We start from the raw sequence: 19,261 nt of genomic DNA, 5'->3' as shown, positions 1-19,261 counted from the left end.
ATGTTCAGACTGCAGGATCTGCATTCAGCTAACTCATCGTTCTGGGTAAAAATATAGAATTGGAAGTTCCTGCAACAAGAAATCTTTGAAATCACTTGAATTAATGCAAACTTCCACTTTTATGCTATTAGTCTCACTGTAAAAAATCTTGGAAAATGTTGAGTCTTGTTGAATGAGGTGTAACTAGATTTTTAATGGCATACTAAATTCATAATTATTGTAAACAACCTATCTAGCCCTGAAAAGCTAATTTTATATTTGTGAAATATCAAATTTCTCCATTTTCATAAAAATCCACATTTTAAAAATCCTTTTAAAGTTTAGCATTTCGACTTTTACCTTAATCCTATATATATGACCCAGTCATTATTTCATTGTCTAAAATGATTAAAAAGTAAAGGAAAATCAGTGGGATATAATGTCCGTGAGAATTCTCAAATACTCCTTTTCGTCATTGTTGCATTTGTGATACTGATAGCAACTTCTGAAGTCTGTGTGTGTGCAGTTAATTGAGGGAATCTAGAAGTTGCTGTCAGTGATGCCCTGCTCCTCGAAAGGGTCCTTTCACAGACTTCTTCAGGGGTTGCTTAGCCTGCTTGATGACATCACTGTTGCTGGGTGTCTGCAGGTCCCCTTGAGCTGAAGCCAAAATCGAAGTTGGGAAAGGGCGATTCCATACCACAGAGGTCACTAGCCTTCTTCGAGGTCAGTGGCAAGCTCCATCATTTTGCCACTGACCATGAAATCCGCCTTTCTGTTACATCACCCCACGCTAATGATATGTCATTCCATTGTAAGTTGTATGAAGAATTCTGTTTTGTTTCAGGATTGTCTTATATAAAGATGCTTTGAATATCTGATAGGTAACTCAATACTTCATTACTTTTCATTATCCTTTTCGGTAGCCATTTCACCAGCAGATGTCAATTATGGGGAAACATTGAGTACACTTCGCTATGCAAACAGAGCCAAAAACATCATCAACAAACCTACCATTAATGAAGATTCTAATGTCAAACTCATTCGTGAGCTACGTGCTGAAATAGCACGACTGAAGGCTTTACTTGCACAGGGGAATCAGGTTAGTTTTTATCTTTTGATGGATTGGTAATTTATTTTTATTTTTTTTGTGGGGGTAAAGAGTTCCTGGTTACCAATTTTAATTGCCTTATTACATTATGGTAACCTCGAGGACTAATTGAGCTGTACAACTAATGGCTAAATCATTTATACTCATTGAGCTTGGCTTATAGAAGTTGCAATTTTCCTGCGTGGATTGTTGCAGGGATAATGGGAACATGTTAATGACCCTTCCACAAAAAAATTAATGGAGCTGACGTTAGCTTTGAAGAATTATAAACCTAATTAAGAAACTTTCTTTTGGATGTAATCCACTCCTGATCAAAATTAATAATTGACTTGGATACAGGGACTTCAATTTTCTTGTTTCAGCTCTAGGTGGCAGCCAAGGTTTTCTTGTACAGTTTTAGCTGAGCTTGTGGGTGAAATTGAAAAGCAGTGGTGTGTTTAGAACATAACCTCAGCTGCTAGCACTAGATGTCCAGTAAAGTGTAGCAAGTCTGGTGTCAGTCTGTACCTAATCCACCTAATTTTCAAGTGCACTAAAATTCACTGCATTTGAACTACCCGGGCTTGGTCTTTAATTACAAAACTTGTATTGATTGTATGGTTCAGAGGGTGAAATATCCCTGTGGAGAAATACTAAAGTTTCTCATTTTAAGCATTTTTTTAGTTCAGCGTTTTTATTAAAATGCACATAATATAATACCCCCGGACTAATAATTTTAGTTTAATGCATTCTGAACTATCCAAAATACCTTGTTAATCTTACTGGACTTCCAATCGAAAGCGTAAGGCAGTTATATTTTTGGCTACAAGAGATGACCGGCGTGGTAACTCCAGAGAGAATTTCTGTCTCGAGTAATCAGTTAGACAGCAAGGTCCAGCAGAGTTTCTATAGAATGGCAGGAATCTAATATCCTGAAAACATGGAGGTGTTTGACTAATCTGACTTGCAGCACAAGTTTTTGATTGTTCTATATTACATGATATTAAGAGCAACAAAGGTGCTGGATTCATTTGAGACCTACTGGCAATTTCCTTCAAAGTGGAGAGGGGCTTATTCCACTGATCTTCAGGTTTTAACTGTGAATTAATTTAAAATTTTTTTTAAATAAAAAGGCTAATTGAGTAATAATCTGGGCTAGAATACTGTTCATCTTTGGGACTGTTTCATGTTGAATCTTGACAGATCACATGGTTTTATTTTGTTTGTTAATTGCAAATTGAATGTGTATTTGCAGCATTCCTAACTGGCCATAATTTAGCATAGTTTGCATTACATTTGAACTAATGTGGCATTCTCTGAGACTCAGGCAGACCACAGGCTGACTGGTGTGGGCAGGTGAAAAGTCCTCACAGATGCAGATAATTGGTATAGTTCTGACATCTGAAATAAGACAAAATTGAGGCCATGTAGAGGTAGCTTTACTCTGCTCCTGGTTCCTGACTGAGAAATATTAATGCTGTGTGAAGAGTGTACCATTCCTCATCATATATTTGAGAATTCTTATTTGAACCAAGATTCTGTTTGTTCTATGCCTTCCTATTTTTAAGAGAACTATATAACATGATGGTGGAATTGCTCTGTAATTTACAACTATGCTAATACTTGTACATAGGAACATAGGATATAGAGCAGTAGGCCATTTGGCCCCTTGAGCTTGCTTCGCTGTTCAACTAAGATCATGGCCATTTTCCCACACAATATCCATATCCCTTGATATCTTTAATATATAGAAATCTGATGATCTCTGTCTTGAACATATTCAGTGACTGAACCGACACAGCCCTCTGGCTTTGAGAATTCCAAAGATTCACCACTGTCTGAGTGAAGAAATTCCTCCTCATCTCAGTCCTAAATGGTCTACCTCTTATTCTAAGACTATGTCCCCTGGTTGTAGACCACCCCTCCCCAGCTAAAGGAAACATCCTTCCTGCATCTATTTTGAGCCCTGTAAGAATTTTGTATGCTTCAATGAGATCACCTCTCATCCTTCTAAATTCTACAGAATATATGTCCAGTCTCCTTAATCTCTCCTCATGGGACAACCCCGCCATTGTATTGTATTTGTATAGTGCTCTTAATCAGCCAGATTAGTTAGCCAGACCTGATGAAGGATTGCTAAACCAGTTGTGTCCCAGATGCACTCAAATCTGAGGCCCTTATAGCCTTCATGAAATAGAAGATAAAGATCATACCAGTGGATTGACTGGGATGGGAGAAGGTTGAGGTTTTACTGACCGCTTGGGCGGCATCATAGGTATATATAAGGAAATGGTTATGCAGCTCAATAGCTGCAGAAGCACTGTGATGAATTGAGGGCAGACGGTTATGCAGTTGGGATTTGGAAAGTGGAGCTTTAAGTGATTTAGGGCGATTCCTTTTCCAGAACAAAATCGGGATTGATGGTGGTGAGGGATGCAAAGAAGTGGTCAGAGCTGGCCTTGTTAGTGATGGAGAGCATAGGAGTGGAAAGGTCATTGAGAGATGACAAGATGACTGTGTATGGGTGGGCAGTTAATATGGAAGTTGGATAAGAGGTCAGTGAATGGAGAGGAGTTGAACATACTGGAGGAAAACGTGGAGATGTCTACAAGCAAAGTCCATGGCAACAGTAGTGGGTGGGTGAGTAGGAATGGAAAGGAGATTGGAACATCAGACACCATGCCCGCCACACCCCCCTAACCCCCACTGAGCATGTTGGATGAGAAGTTTATTGAAAAGGAAGGATGTGGTAAATGGAATTGTTGCTTATGAGACAGTAACGGTTGCCTTGATGGGACCTTTGGAGATTGCTGAGAGAGGTACAGATGGCAGCATTGCGCTTATTCAAGGGGTAGTTGTGCCTGGAATGGCAGCAGTGAAGTAGGAAGAGAGAGAAATAATTATTGGCAATTTCTTGTGCGAAAGATTTGGAGTCCTTTTTAGAAGTTGCCCGGACGAAGCATTCGTCAAGGTGGGGCAGACCGTTTTGGTAGCAGTTGGCTAAATGTCATTTGCAGATGATTAGTTTTTGACCATCAGATTTTGTTTGCGTTTATGATCTATCCCTGATTGCTTTTTATACCTATTTTGCATATCAGATAGTTTACCTTGTTCCAAAAACAAGCAGTGTGTCTGCCCAGGCACCTGCAATATTATCAAAGATATGAGATATTGCTGAACAAAAGAGACATGTCGAAGCTTTTCGTCTTGTGCTTATCAAGACACTTCACAAGAATATCAATATAAGGGGAAAACCACAATTTCTACTGTTTCATGATGCTACTATGAAGTAGAAACACGAGTGGTATTCACCACTAACAGGATGCTGCCGTCAAGCCAAAAAGATGTTCTGCCTGTCACACAAATGAGTAATATGGTATATGAATTTCAGTGCCTGTGTGATGCTAGGTATGTAGGCCGTACAAAGACTGGCAGATTGTATCAACCAGCATGCCCCAGCCGCTGTTCGCAACAGGCAAGGTACAGACCGTATCCAACCAGCCCATGCTTGCAAAACTCAAAAGTATCCAACATTAGATGTGATTCTGCAATTGGACAACATTTGCTAAATAATCCTCAGGTGCTAGGAATTACACTAACAGCTAATTTAAGATTGTCAGTCGGGCTCATGGTGTGATGCAATTGCGTGTACTGAAAGCTACATATGTTAATACACAGGGCCCTGTTCTTTGCAGATTGACGGAATGTGTGCACACATTGCGCCTGTTTCAGTTAAACAAAATAAGTGACAGCCTTTCGCTGACTCATTCCTCAGATCAATGCCTTGACCATCAGAGTCAAGCTGCCTTGTTTAAATTTCACACGATGTTTGGCAGTTAGTTGTCAGTTACCATCAGTTGGTGCATTCTCCATGGCAACGCCTCTACCAATCAGAGTCCACTTGCCAACCAATCAGCACTCTTCACATACAGTACAAATTGTTGTCTTCCCCTTACATTGGTATTCTTGCAAAGTGTCCTGAGGAGTGCAAGATGAAAAGCTTCGACATGTCACTTTTTTCAACAATACTCCAGTTCTGTACTATCAAACGACTATAGATATGACAGTTTCAAATGCATTTGGCTTAAGAATTCAGAAAAATTACATCACTGTGAAAAATTAGCCATGCAAGATGGCACCCTCTAGATAGGTGAATGTTCCCAGACAAATAGTCATTTGGTAGTACAGAACTTGAGTATTACTTTAAAAAAAAAGAGACTTTTGTTGAAGCTTTTCGTCTTGCACTCATCAGGACAATTTGCAAGAATACCAAGTGTAAAGGGAGCAACAATTTATACTGTATGAGAAGAGTGCTGATTGGCTGGCAAGTGGACTCTTGATTGGTAGAGGCATTGCCATGGAGAATGCACCAGTTGATGGTGACTGACAGTTACCTGCTAAGCATTGTTTGAAATTTAAACCATGCAGCTTAACTCTGGTCAAGGCATTGCCCTGAGGAATGAACCAGCAAATGGCTGTCACTTATTTAGCTGAAACAGGCGCAATGTGTGTACATGTTCTTTCTGTCTGCATAGAACATGACCTGTGTATTAATGTATATAACTTCCAGCATACGCTAATGTGCCACACTGCGAGTCCGACTGACAATCTTAAATTGGCTATTAGCATAATTCTTAGCATGCCGAGGATTATTTAGCAAATGTTGACCAATCACGGAATCACATCTAATGTTAGACACTGTTTTGAGTTTTGCAAGCACGGGCTGGTTGCGTACGGCCTGTACCTTGCCCGTTGAGAGCAGCGGCTGGGACATGCTGTTAGATATGATCCGCCAGTCTTTGGGATGTATGACCTACATACCTGGCACCGCACTGGCCCTGAAATTCGTATACCACATTACTCATTTGTGTGATAGGCAGAATGTCTTTTTGGCTTGACGGCAAAGCTTCGACAAAAATGTTTTCAGACGGTTCACTGTATTGCTTAACCCAGAGAGAGAATTATCCCACAGTTAGCAGACATCCTCCATTAACCCTTTTCTTTTTTGATAACATAAAAATTATAATGCTGAAGCTTGTACTGTTTGAGATATGATGGAGCATGGCTTTTGGCATGCATAGTATCTAGGTTGTGTGTGAATATTTGCAGCAGTAAGTATGCAAATGTGGACCATGCATGTGATGCTGAGAACTCTCCACTGCAGGCTATAGGTTTCTCTCCATGTTGTCTAATTTCATGCTAAGACATGTGTTTACTCACAGCCAAATGTGTTTTCCTTTCAGATTGCATTATTGGATTCTCCGACAGCTTTAAGTATGGAGGAGAAGCTTCAACAAAATGAAGCTAGAGTAAGTAATTTTATGTTGTACATACTCCTTTTGATATTGAGAAATCACTTTGAATTAATTCTCCAATTACATAAATTATATTGAATTTATATTTGGCACAGGCCATTTGGTCCTACTGTATAAAATTAGTTGATCACCCATGGCGTTTAATCAGGAGACAAGACCAAGTGTGATCCACATTTGAAGCAGGATTAGAGAATGTGGGATAATTCGGCCAGAGCTTTGGATATAATTTAGTCTCCATTTTAGAGTCACCCATTCTGTCCGTTTTATATTGCACCTTGATTTTATATTTGTCATGCCTTCACCTAATGAAAGTCACAAGTAACATCATCTGTGACTGTGGTCCAGTATCCCTTTCCAATAGAATACAAAACAAAAGCTACAATAGGGCTCCCTTTCTCTCTCTCTCTTTTTCTCTCTCTCTCTCTTCCGCTCTTTCTCTCTCTCACATGCAAACACTTCAAAATCAACATAAATCTTACATTTTGAAATTTGTTGTGTAATTTGTCTCCCAAGCACTTGGATAACAGAACCAGAAAAAATATTGTTAGAAGCTGTGAAAGAAATAATGTCTTGTTTGGCTAGATGAGTGCTGCTGATAAATCCTGGGAAATGTACACGGCACATCCTTTGAAAGATTTGTTTTCACCTAAGCAGAGTCCCATTCTTGTCACAAATGTCAGGCTAAGTCCTGTCATTCATGAGAGCCTGAATCCTTCAAGTAAATACTTGTAAAGGTGTAAGAGGCAATTTAGTGGAAAAATATAATTGTGCTCTAGTTAAATAGTTTGTTTTTTTGAAGGGTTTTACACAAAAACATAATTTGTGCATTTCAAATGTCAATTACTCTGGGGGGGACACAAAAAACTGGGAATGAATTTTTTCAGAAAGCACTTTGAGAGTCTCAGTTGGTTTGGGAACAAACATTGATAATGAAATATCTTGTATGTGGTTTACCATTATAAAACACTGATCTATAGATAGGGATGTCTTATAAATCTTTGCTACTATGTTTTAGGCTGTATTTTCTCACTTTGATGAGGACAAAATTGGCACAAAAATGCACACACTCCAATTGCAGAAAGCATTACCCTTGGAAAAACTATCCTTGGTTAATGAATTTACAAAAACAATGAGTATTGGTCAATATGCACCGAACAACATTGGAAAAAGCAGGAAAGTTCACATTTTACAACAAGAGTGATCATAACGTCCTGTAGATTCATATAGTTACTCAGCGGTCACAATTTTATATTGCCTTAAATAGAATTTTCAGCACAGAAACAGGCCATCGGTCCAACTGGTCCATGCTCCACATGAGCATCTTATTGCCCATCTTCATCCAACCCTATTGGCAAGATCCTCTGTTCCTTTCAGATATATTCTGGCTTTAGATTATTTTTTCATTTAATTAGATGGATTGGTGAAATATTTGGGGTAAATGGTGGTGTAGTGGTAACGTCACTGCAATACTAATCCAGAGGCTCTGGGGACATGGCTTCAAATCTCACCACGGCAGCTGGAGGAATTCAAATTCAGTCATTAAATCTGGAATAGAAAGCTAGTCTCAGTAATGGTGACCATGACAACTATCATTGCTTGTTGTAAAAACCCATCTGGTTCACTAATGTCCTTTAGAGAAGGAAATCAGCCATCCTTACCTTGTCTGGCCTACGTGTGACTCCAGACCCACAGCAATGTGGTTGACTCTCTTAACTGTCCTCTGAAATGGCCTAGCAAGCCACTCAGTTCAAGGGCAATTAGGGATGGGCAACGGATGCTGGCATGAGAGAATAAAGAAATTCAGGTTGTTGGCTCAGACTGGCCATAAAAAATGTGGTGCAGAATTATCCAGAAGTTTAAATACAGTTTTCTTGCCAAAGTAATTGTCGAGTTCTAGCTGAAATAAGCTAAAATTGAATTAAATTTCCAGTATTCTAATCTGTAGAGATGATGTTTAGATGCGTGCACATCTTACTTTCTTTGTGCACTGAACAAAGATTCACCTCACCTGCTTGCAAGTCATTTCCAAACAAACTCTTTGAGCAGATCAGTACTGTGTACTCTAGTTTCAGTATAGAAATTTGTGTCATTACTCTTCACCCAATGATATGAGTGCTGAAGGAGAATTTTATTGACCTGAATACAAGCATGCATAATTGGCATTCTTGGAGGAAATTACCCTGGACTCCGAACTATTAATAGTTGTGCAGTTTTTATGATGGGTTTGTGGTAACATAGATGCAAATACAGCAAATCGCAGCATTTGTGATTGCGGAAAATCTCAATGTGTTCAGAAAACTAGAATATGCTGTGATAGATAATTTCCATTTCATCTGCATTGTAATTAAATTCGCAATTTTTAAACACACAGAATCAGAATGAATCCCAGACCAGCATTCCACATTAGGATTATGCTTTTTAAACTCGGTGACAACTGGGATTTTATTGTCCAAATTCTTGCATGTCAATGATTCGACATCTGTTTGTGGGTAGGGGATGTTCTCCTGAATCTTTAGTGCTTGTTCCATGATTTTGTTTTTTAAGAAATAAATCTTTTAGCACTGATTTCAGGTTACCTGGCTTAGCCACTTAATGTGGACTAAAATAACTGGACTGCTATGGAATATCTGCTAATAGCTGTTTCACAAAGAGATCCAGGTGAAACATGTTTCTCACTAACTGTTCTGCATCTGTGGGAAGCAGATTTGGTGCAGAGAAAATTTATTAATTTGAAATGCTTCTTTGGTTGTTGCCTGTTAGGTAGAGGAACTGACCAAAGAATGGACGAATAAATGGAACGAAACTCAAAATATCCTTAAGGTAGGTCTGGCATAAAGTATTTTGCGTTTTGCCTATGGCAAGTACTTAATCAGGTAATTGCTTGATTAATATTCATACATTTGATGATGAAAGATATCATTATTATTGCTGAAGTAAATGGAATAATTAAAATTTACATCTGATTAATCACTAATATTTAAGAAAATATTTAACTTAAATGATTCCGATATTTTGCTATGAACTTTAAAGAGTTCACCTGACAATGGATGAAAGAAACCCATATGTAGCACACGTAGGGTGGAAGACTTGGGGGCCCGACATCTGATGCCAAAACAGGCGACACACCCGCTGACTCGATCCCCGGGGACCCCGAAGAAATTAAATCCTTAATGGGTAGTGAGAACCCTGCCACCGGAACAGCTGGCTCCACGCAGGACATTTAATTACAGGACATACCCCAGCAGGGCAGAAACCCTATCCCTCCAAGAGCTGCCCCGCCAATCAGAGGCCAGCAGCATTCCATTACCAGCAGCGCCACTGGGAGTGGTGGCAGCTGCCAGTAATTCACTTGGGCCTTCGACAGAGTTCATCATGGGATCTCTGGAGAAAGGTGAACGATGGTGGAATGGGGATCATTGGGAGGGTGTTGCTGGGTCGAAGGAAAGGGCAGAGGATGGCTTTCAGTGGGCCCCCAGCTTTCCGATGCCAGGTTTCTCAATCAGGCACTGAGTACCTTTTGAACGAGAGACCACCTCTGGTAGGTAGGTTTGTTTGTTGGCCACCTCACATGTCAAGTCCCCCAGCTGCTGCTGATTAAACACCATCAGCGTTGGGATGAGGCCCTTAAGTGCATATTAATTGTCCACTTCAGGGCCTCAATTGGCATCATGGTGAGATGGCCATCCTAAACCTTCCCACCCTGGACATAAACTGGGGAGGCGGTGGGGTCATCACTGTGTACCTTCCTGCCCGACCAAACGGCCACACCCCACCCCTCCTACCCGCCTAGGAACTCACTTCCGGGGTGCATTAACTTCTGCCCCGGTCATCTTACTTTACCAATTGTTTACTGGTGCCTCCTATATGAAGCTGCCTACATTTCAGTAATATTTAAGTTTATTGCATCAAAATGCTTTAGGATGAAGTTTTCTTTTAAAATGCTGCCTTTGCAATGATTTGGAAGAACTGCAATGTGAAATTAATTGTCGGTATAATATCGAGATTGAGACTGCTTGACTGATGAGCTGATTTTGTTTGAATGACCAGAGATTGGAGGGAGTAACTTCAATATCTTGACAGAAAATTTGTTTTAATCATGGCTTTTGGGGAATCTAGACCAGTCTCATTTGGTACAAGAATATACCAAGTTAGGTACAGAAATGGAAAATGCTGGAAATACTCAGCAGGCCTGGCAGTTCCTGTGGAGAGAGAAACAGTTAACGTTTCAGGTCTCCGACCTCTCATCAGAACTGGAAAAGTTAGAAATGTAACAGGTTTTGAGCATTTGAAGTGGGCTGAGGGGGTAGGGGGGGGTGGCGGTGAGAAGGTGTGGTCAGGTATGAAGCACAAAAGGGAATGTCCGCGATGGGGTGAAAGGCAGGAGAAATTAAATGACAACAGATTTAATGGTGCAAAGTCAAAGAGTATAGTTAGTTACCCCGCTGTTAAGTTTGATGAGTATTTCCTTGTCATATGAAATATGTTGATAGATCCGAGGCATTTGTCCTAAGTAAAAGTGAAGAGATACCTTGTTTTTATAGCTTTAGTTGCACGCCTTTTTGAGACATTTTATAAACCTGTTAAATTAATATCACTTCTAGTCAATGCTTGGCTTGCAGCTTTATTCAAAGTGTATTTGTTGTAACCTATATGGAAGGGTATACAAAGGCTGAAAAATGCAAGTAAGTTTCAAATTTATTCGGTGTTTCAGTTTATTTATGTAAGGTGTTTCAAAGCATTAAATGTCAATACTACTCAACCACTGGCTTTCACCAATAATTTTGTGCCATAATTTGTTGAAGATCAATAAAAGTTTTTTTTTTAAATTCTTGGAATTTGGAATCTGGGTGTCACTGACTAGGCCAGCCTCAAGGCCAATTTTGTTTGCCTTTGAGCAGGAGGTGATGAGCCGCAGCCTTGAACCGCTGCAGTCCATGTGGTGTCGATACTTCCACAGTGCTACAAGGGAGGGAGTTCCAGAACAGTGAAGGAATGGCTCAAAGTAGCATTTAATGTGTTGTGGTCACTGTACCTGTTTAAAAGGAACTCTTATGTGGTGATAAATTGTTGCTCCTAAAGTTGAAAGCTCAGTTTTATAAGCCACATTGCATCATGTAAATACTGATTTTTTTCTTAGCAGCCCCAAGTTTATTACAACCATCATATTAAGCTTAATCTGATCTCCAAGTATCCATTAGATGGTTGACAGTCACCCATTGCGTACAAAAGATGGTATCCAAGATGTTATCTGGACTGCCAGTCAATGTAAAACAAGCGAATATTGCTGTATTTCCCTAATGTTATTTGAAGAATAACATTGCCTGCCCTATTTACAAAGCGCAAATATTACTATGCCAAATCTGTTTGAATTCACAACTGTCCCACTGTCTTAGCTAGTGAATCACCTTCTCAGGTGCTGATCTTCAGCCATACAATCCACCCATCCTGCCCATCACAATGTTCTTGCTGTAACACAGTCTTACTATGCAAAATGCAGTTCTTATTAGTGCATTACTGTTGGACACCACCACCCCACCCCTCCCCCACACACCCTTTGCACCAAACTGAATCCCAAAAACCTTGCCATCCACTGCATTCCAACCTGTCCAGCCGCTATTCCTGTGCCTTTGTCCGAATGAATGAAAGTTTGTCACCAAAAAGAAGTATGTTCAAATTCACTCTGAATGTAGCCAGTGAAACACTTTTGAAGTATAGTCACTGATGTAACGTAGGGAATTGCGGCAGCCAGTTTTGCGCACAGCAAGCTCCTCCAAATAGCAATGAGAAAAGTGAGATTATTATTTATTGAGGGATTAATAATATGAATTATGCCATTGGATCTGTTACGTCTACCCGAGAGAGTAAATGGGGTCTCAGTTTAATGTCTCATCCAAAAGATGACACCTCCAAGAGTAGAGTATTCCCTCAGTACTGCACTAGATTGTCAGCCTAGATCATGTGGCCAAGTCTCTCAAATCAGGCATGAATTCATTACTATTTCACTCACATGTGGCTATAACTGAGCCAAGGCAGACACACTTGGAAAAAACATTACAATGCAATTTACAATATCCCCGTTTATGTACTGTATAATTAATTGAAATGGTAATTACTTGCATAGAGAAAATTGGAGCGCTAATAACTAGTTGTTTAATCAATGAGTGCAAATGAGATATGCTTCACAGATTAATAGAAATGATGGCGTTGGCTATATAATGTTTAATTTCAAGTTGCACATGAACTGTTCCTAATATTTTCCTTCAAGCATTCATTTAATAGATTGCTTGCTTATGAATTTTTGATTAGCATGCAGGGAAAAACGTGTGGGGAATCTACTGCAGATGCTGGAGATCTGAAATAAAAACAAAAAATGCTGGAAACACTTAGGCCAGGCAGCATCTGTGGAGAGAGGAACAGAGTTAAAGTTTTGACCTTTTATCAGAATTTCTATAGTTCTAAATAAAGGCCACACTGAGAATGATGGATTTCTGGAATTGCCAGCTTTTTGTGTTTTGGATGCGATATTAAACCAAGCTCTGTCTGCCCTCGCAGGTGAACATAAAAGATCCCGTGGCACTATTGAGGAAGAGCCAGGGAGTTCTCCTTGGTATTTTTTCCAATGTTTGCCCCTCAACCAACACTGCTAAAAGTAGACTATCTGGTCGTTATCACATTCTGTTTGTGGGAATTTGCTGTGTGCAAATTGGCTGTTGCATTTCCTACATTTCAGTAGTATGATTCTATGAAACATGGAGACATTATGCTAAACTTGGATAGAACCTCGGTTAGACCACACAGAGTACTGTGCCCTTTTTCTGGTCATTGTATTACATAATGGATATAGAGGCACTGGAGAGGGTGCAAAAAAAAACTTACAAGGATGATACCAGAACTGAGAGCTTAATACCTATCAGGAAAGCATGGACAATCTGAGTTGCCTATTTCTAGAAAAGGCTGGGAGGTGACCTAATGCGCATCTTTAAAATTATAAAAGGTTTTGATAGAATAGACACAGAGGACAGAATTTTATGGCACCGTTTCAGCAGGGATGGGACCGTAAAATGCGGCGAGCCGTTATAAATCCCATTGACGACAGCGGGAACATAAAATCCCGCTGTCGTAAAATTCTGCCCAGAGTGTTTCCACTTGTGGGGAAGAACAAAACTAGAGGCCATCAATATAAGATAGTCAGGAAATCACCAGGAGAAGCTTACTTAGAGAGTGCCTGATGCTGCTACTATGCAGGAGCAACGCGAGTGGTATTTGTCACTAACAGAATGCTGCCATCAAGCCAAAAAGACATTCTGCCTATCACCCAAATGAGTCATGTGGTATATGAATTTCAGTGCCCGTGGGATGCTAGGAATGTAGGCCATACAGCCCAAAGACTGGCGGATTGCATTAAACAACATGTCCCTTCTACTAAGATAAAAGCAAATCGCCAGCTTTTTGTGTTTTGGATGTGATATTAAACCAAGCTCCATCTGCCCTCGCAGGTGAACATAAAAGATCCCGTGGCACTATTGAGGAAGAGCCAGGGAATTCTCAGATCACCACCGTCAACACCCCTTTGTCCTTTTGTCTATGACATCTTTGGCAATCCCTTCTTTGCCTCCACCTATCACTGGCCCTCTATCCAGCTCTACCTGTCCCACCCCCCCTCAACCAGCTTATATTTCACCTCATTTCTATATTTCCTCAGTTCTGATGAAGAGTCATACGGACTCGAAACGTTAACTGTATTCCTCTCCACAGATGCTGTCAGACCTGCTGAGTTTTTCCAGCTATTTTTATTTATGTCCCTTCTACTGTTCGCAACAGACCATACCCAACCAGCCTCTGTTTGCAAATTTCAAAACACAGTGTCCAACATTAGATGTGCTTCTGCGATTGGAAAATATTTGCTAAATAATCCTCAGAGTGCTAAAAATTACACTGATGACTAATTTAGGATTGTCAGTCAGGCTCGCACTGTGGTGCACTTGCATGTACTGGAAACTACATATATTAATACACAGGGCCCTGTTCTTTGCAGACAGAAAGCACATGTATATACATTGTGCCTGTTTCAACTAAACAAAATAAGTGGTAGCCATTCATTGGTTCATTCCTCAGGGCAATGCCTTGACCAATCAGAGTCAAGCTACCTGGTTTAAATTTCAAACAGTGCTTGGCAGGTAACTGTCAATCGCCTTTAACTGGTACATTCTCCATGGCAATGCCTCTACCAATCAGTGTCCACTTGCCAACCAATCGACACTCTCTTCTCATACATTACGAAGTTGCTGCTTCCCTTGACATTGGTATTCTTGCGATTGTCCTGATGAATGCAAGATGAAAAGCTTCGACAAAACGTCCTTTTTCCACAGTATTTACATTTCTGCAGGTCAAATGTGGACTCCAGTTGGAGGGATGTTGAAATGATGGTGGTCATGGTGAAGGCTCCCAAAGTATGGGCAGAGCAGAGGGATTTAGGGAGAGCATTCCCAAGGGCAAGGGACTAGTGGCTGGAAAAGTGACCACTGATGATGGAGCAGAGGAAGCTGAAAATAATGAGTGCGAGGTGCTGTCAGCCATCTTGGGTTGATGTAAAAGATCCCATGGCATTGTTTCGAAGAAGAATAAGGAAATTCTCCCCGGTGTCCTAGCTAATATTTATCCCTCAACCAACATCACAAAAAACAGATTATCTAGCCATTATCACAATGCTGTTTGTATGAGTTTGCTGAGTGTAAATTAACTGCCGTGTTTCCTACCTTACAACAGAGTCTACACTTCAAACATAGTTAATTGGCTGTAAAGCACTTTGGGACATCTGATGGCCATGAAAGGTGCTATATAAACATAAGTCCTTTTTCTTTTTCCAAGCCCAAGAAAGATTATAATTATAACTGCCCTTGTTGCTGCTTGTTCTCCTTGTGTAGCCACCCTTCCTATTCAGAAGAATGTGTGTATAATAATTTAATTCTAAACCTGCCCCACTAATTGTTCCATTGATTGTTTGCAAATGGCTTTTCCAGATATAACCCATCGATTTTTAACTTTGATTTCTCTGCACTCATGTAGACAGATCTAGCTTGCCCTTTTCAAAGCTCATTCATTTGTAGCATCGAGCTTATGTTACTGGGCTAGTAACATGGTGTGTGCATGGTCCAGTCCTCCTTTGTCACCCAACCCAAGCCTTCTTCCTTCCTGTTGAATCATAAATTTGTCCACTTCTCTTATACATAGTTTGGAAAATAAATCCTTTCAAGTTAATGCAGTAGTAACATAGCTAAACAAATCTGAATTTATTCAGATTGCACCAGTATGCTCATTAATGAAGAGAGTCTTATCTAATGGCTTGCGGAGGCAACTTCCTTGTCGCTGAAATTATTTTGTACTGGGTTAAGCCTCACATCATGTAGACCTCTGTGTGGGTGGCAATTATATAAGTTAAAAACCACCTCAATTTGTTTCTCGTTATGAGCACCCCCTCCTCCCATAGCACTTCAAAGGCTGTTAATTACTGAAACAGATGCACATAGTAAACTTGATTCAATTCCAGGAGAAACATTTGACCTGATATGCGACCAGAGCAAAATACTGTGGATGCTGGTAATCTTAAATAAAAACAAATGTTGGGAATAGTTATCAGGTCTGGCAGCATTTGTGGAGAGAGAAATGAAGTTAACATTTCAGGTTGGTGACCCTTCGTCAGAAGATCTGACCTGAAATGAGATCTGGTTTATGAAAGGAAGCAAAGATTTAATTTTGCACGGCCAATTATGCAATATAGAAATTCAACCCATAGGAAAATAGAGCATTTGAAGGAGGTCATTCAGCCCATCATGTTCGTGCTGGCTGAAAAGGAGCCAGCCAACCCAATCCCACTTTCTGGCTCTTGGTCTGTATGCTTGTTGGTTAGAGCACTTCAAGTGCATATCGAAGTATTTTTGTGAATGTTAAGGAGGTTTCTGCCTCTACAACCCTTTCAAGCCGTGAGTTCCCCACTACCCTCTGGGTGAAAAATTTCTCTGAGTCCCCTATAAACCTCCTACTTTTTACCCTAAATTTATGCCCCCTAGTTATGGACCCCCTCAACCAAGTGGAATAGGGTCTGCCAATCCATTCTATCTAGACCCCTCATAATTTTATACACTACATTAGGTCTCCCCTCAGCCTCCACTGTCCCAAAGAAAACAACTCTAGCCTATCTAATCTTTCCTCATGACTAATTCTGCATTCCTGACAACGTCCTCATAAATCTCCTCCAAACCTTCTCTAGTTTGATCAGATTCTTCCTGTAATGTTATGATCAGAACGGTATGCAGTGTTCTAGCTGTAGCCCAAGAAGTGTTTTATACATTTCTAGCATAACCATATCTCATAACCATACCTTCTTGACCACCTTATCTACTTACCAGCCACCTTCAGGGACTGTGGACATGCACTCCAAGGTCCTTCTGTTCCTATATACTCAGTATTATGTATAGCCAGTCCTTCAGCAAGAACGCATTTAACTTAAAGAAAGCCAACATTTAAAGTTCAAGAGACGGTTGTACTGTACTTTACAAAACATGCTGGTAATGAGACAACATACCTGGCGACGTACCCTCTAATTATTTTTTGGATTGCTCAGCGATTTGTTTCAGTGTGCGGCCCCTTTAAACTTTTTTGTGCGGCTGAGCTTACACGATAATTTAAAGAGCTGACTTGTGCAAGGGCCACGTGAGAATTTTCAGGTTGTTGCATGGCTGCATGGATTAGAGGGAGGATTGCCTGACAATGCAGAACACTGCGCATTTAGAGGTGTGCCAAAAATTTGCTATCTGTTTAGAAACATCCACTGATTCAAAGCAAATAACTTTTAATTTGGGTGTTGTAAAAACATTTGTATTTGATTGAACTTAAAACATATTTACACTGAAATTTTCCCAGGGTTAAAAAAAACTTACATATAAAAAAAATTTTAGAAGAGCACCACTGGAATATGTTATAATTACAAAAATTAAATGCTTACAAAATATATATCAGATATGTTAGGTTTCCAACGTGTAATTTTCTTATATTTCTTCAATAACTTATTTTATACACTTAACTATGGATTTTTGGATGCTACAACCACTTTTTAAATTGATATACATCTCCAAAGTATTATTGATGTGATGGTTTTAAGACCACATAGGCATCTGCTTTCACGTGACGAGCTATTTACAGAAATTCTTCCATTTTCCTAATCTAATTTCTAACAGATTCTCTAATGGGTTCCTGTGATGAATGAGGGTGATATAGCCTAAAGCATTGGTGAAGGTAAAAAGCTTCTGACAAAAATGTGCTTTCCTCGGCCTTTGGGGCTGTATCGTTGTGTTTAAAAATAATAATCCCACTTGTAAAGAGTGGTGAGATAGCTTAACCATATCTGAAAGCAATCCGTTAACCCACGTGGGAAATGTCATCAGTCATTATAGTAGTTCATCAGCACATTACTAGTTTGTGAGATTTGCCCACTCTTATTGTGCAACATCTGTCAAAGCAGGATATGTGCACTTTCAAGCAGGCAGGCTTTTTTAATACAAGTAACACAAATGCTCAGTGGTTTGAGTCTGCAGTTTTTTTTTAAACCTAGCACGAAATGTGTTTTGGATCCAAAATCAAACTCCCAAGCTACAGATAATTGTTTCCCTAGAAGTATAAGACAAATTTACACCTTTGCTTGATGCAGATTATCTGTTACCAATGTTGCCATGCCGAAGTAGAATTCACATTTGTTTCAACATTCACCAAGATAAGGAGGCCCTGTGTACACCCATCTATGACATGCTTTTATTCTATCTATTTCACTCGTATTCAGTTGTCTCATTTTATTTTCTGAATTTACATTGATACATTATCATATGTGAATGCCTGTGCAAAGAATGAATAGAGTACTCATTGCTGGTTGAATGCTGCAGATGTTCAGTGTTTGAAGAACAATAGAGAATAAATGCCATTACCTTCAATCAAATATAAGAGACTATATTAGGTGGTAAACAATTAGAGGTGTGTTAAAGTTGTAACTCTTGGTTAGCAATTATAGGCCGGAACCTTTGTGAAAGTCTGTTTTGGCTTTAAACTACTTACTGGAACAATTGGTGTACACAACCTTGTCCTAATTAGAGTGCTCGTCATTAACGTAAAATAAAATAATTTGCACAAATTCACTGACTATAACATCATTTTGGGGCCCTTCTCACCTCCAGCTTTCTTTCCCCTACTTTTGACCAACTTCCTAGTGACTTTGCTCTACTTGTTTGAAACACCACCTCTTCAGGGATTACTGCTTCTCGCCTACTGGCCCATTCTTGGCTGGGTCAGCTGTGAAGGAGGTTTCGGCAAACGGTGGATGATCACAGATTTATAGCCGTTATTATTGGGAGTTCTGCATTTTTTTTTGTTGAACTGACTTGCAAGGTAGCAAATGTGACAAAGATGAAGCAGTGCTGCTGAGTCTTGGAGGAAGAGAATCTTAATGCCCTATACCAATTTGAATGTTCTGTTAAAGATTTGTTTTTAATGCAAAAGCAGTTACTTATAAAGAAAGATTTATTTTTTAACCTACCGTGGACAGTACTCTGACTTGACTGCCTTATATGTAAATTGTACATTTCTCCAACTGTTATTGCTCAGATTTTTTAATGAAATTCTGTCTATAGTAATCGAAATGTAAGTGCATGAAAACTGAAAGTTAGCATATTAAATTGGTGAATATTTTATCCCTTTCGAATGTTTATTTGTGAAAACCCTAAATGTTCAGATTTCATAGGAACACAGGAACTTGGGACTTAGGAACAGGAGTAGGCCATTCGCTCCTTCGAGCCTGCTCTGCCATTCACTAAGAGCATGCTGACCTTGTTGT

At 39.7% G+C, this 19,261-nt stretch overlaps 1 protein-coding gene across 2 annotated transcripts in view; it reads left to right on the top strand.

The window, feature by feature from the left end:
* The window catches only part of kif16ba (kinesin family member 16Ba), a 126,479-nt gene that overhangs the window by 32,934 nt on the left and 74,284 nt on the right, over window positions 1-19,261 (top strand). For both annotated transcript variants that reach the window (XM_078556474.1, XM_078556475.1), the window contains exons 10-12: window positions 906-1,081; window positions 6,313-6,378; window positions 9,145-9,204. In XM_078556474.1, the coding sequence (XP_078412600.1) occupies window positions 906-1,081; window positions 6,313-6,378; window positions 9,145-9,204 (302 nt within the window). The remainder of the gene's footprint in view (window positions 1-905; window positions 1,082-6,312; window positions 6,379-9,144; window positions 9,205-19,261) is intronic.

The sequence above is a fragment of the Cetorhinus maximus genome, chromosome 14 (genome assembly GCF_964194155.1).
Source record: "Cetorhinus maximus chromosome 14, sCetMax3.hap1.1, whole genome shotgun sequence".
Classification (NCBI taxonomy): Eukaryota; Metazoa; Chordata; class Chondrichthyes; order Lamniformes; family Cetorhinidae; genus Cetorhinus; species Cetorhinus maximus.
This window is presented reverse-complemented; position numbering and strand designations above follow the sequence as displayed.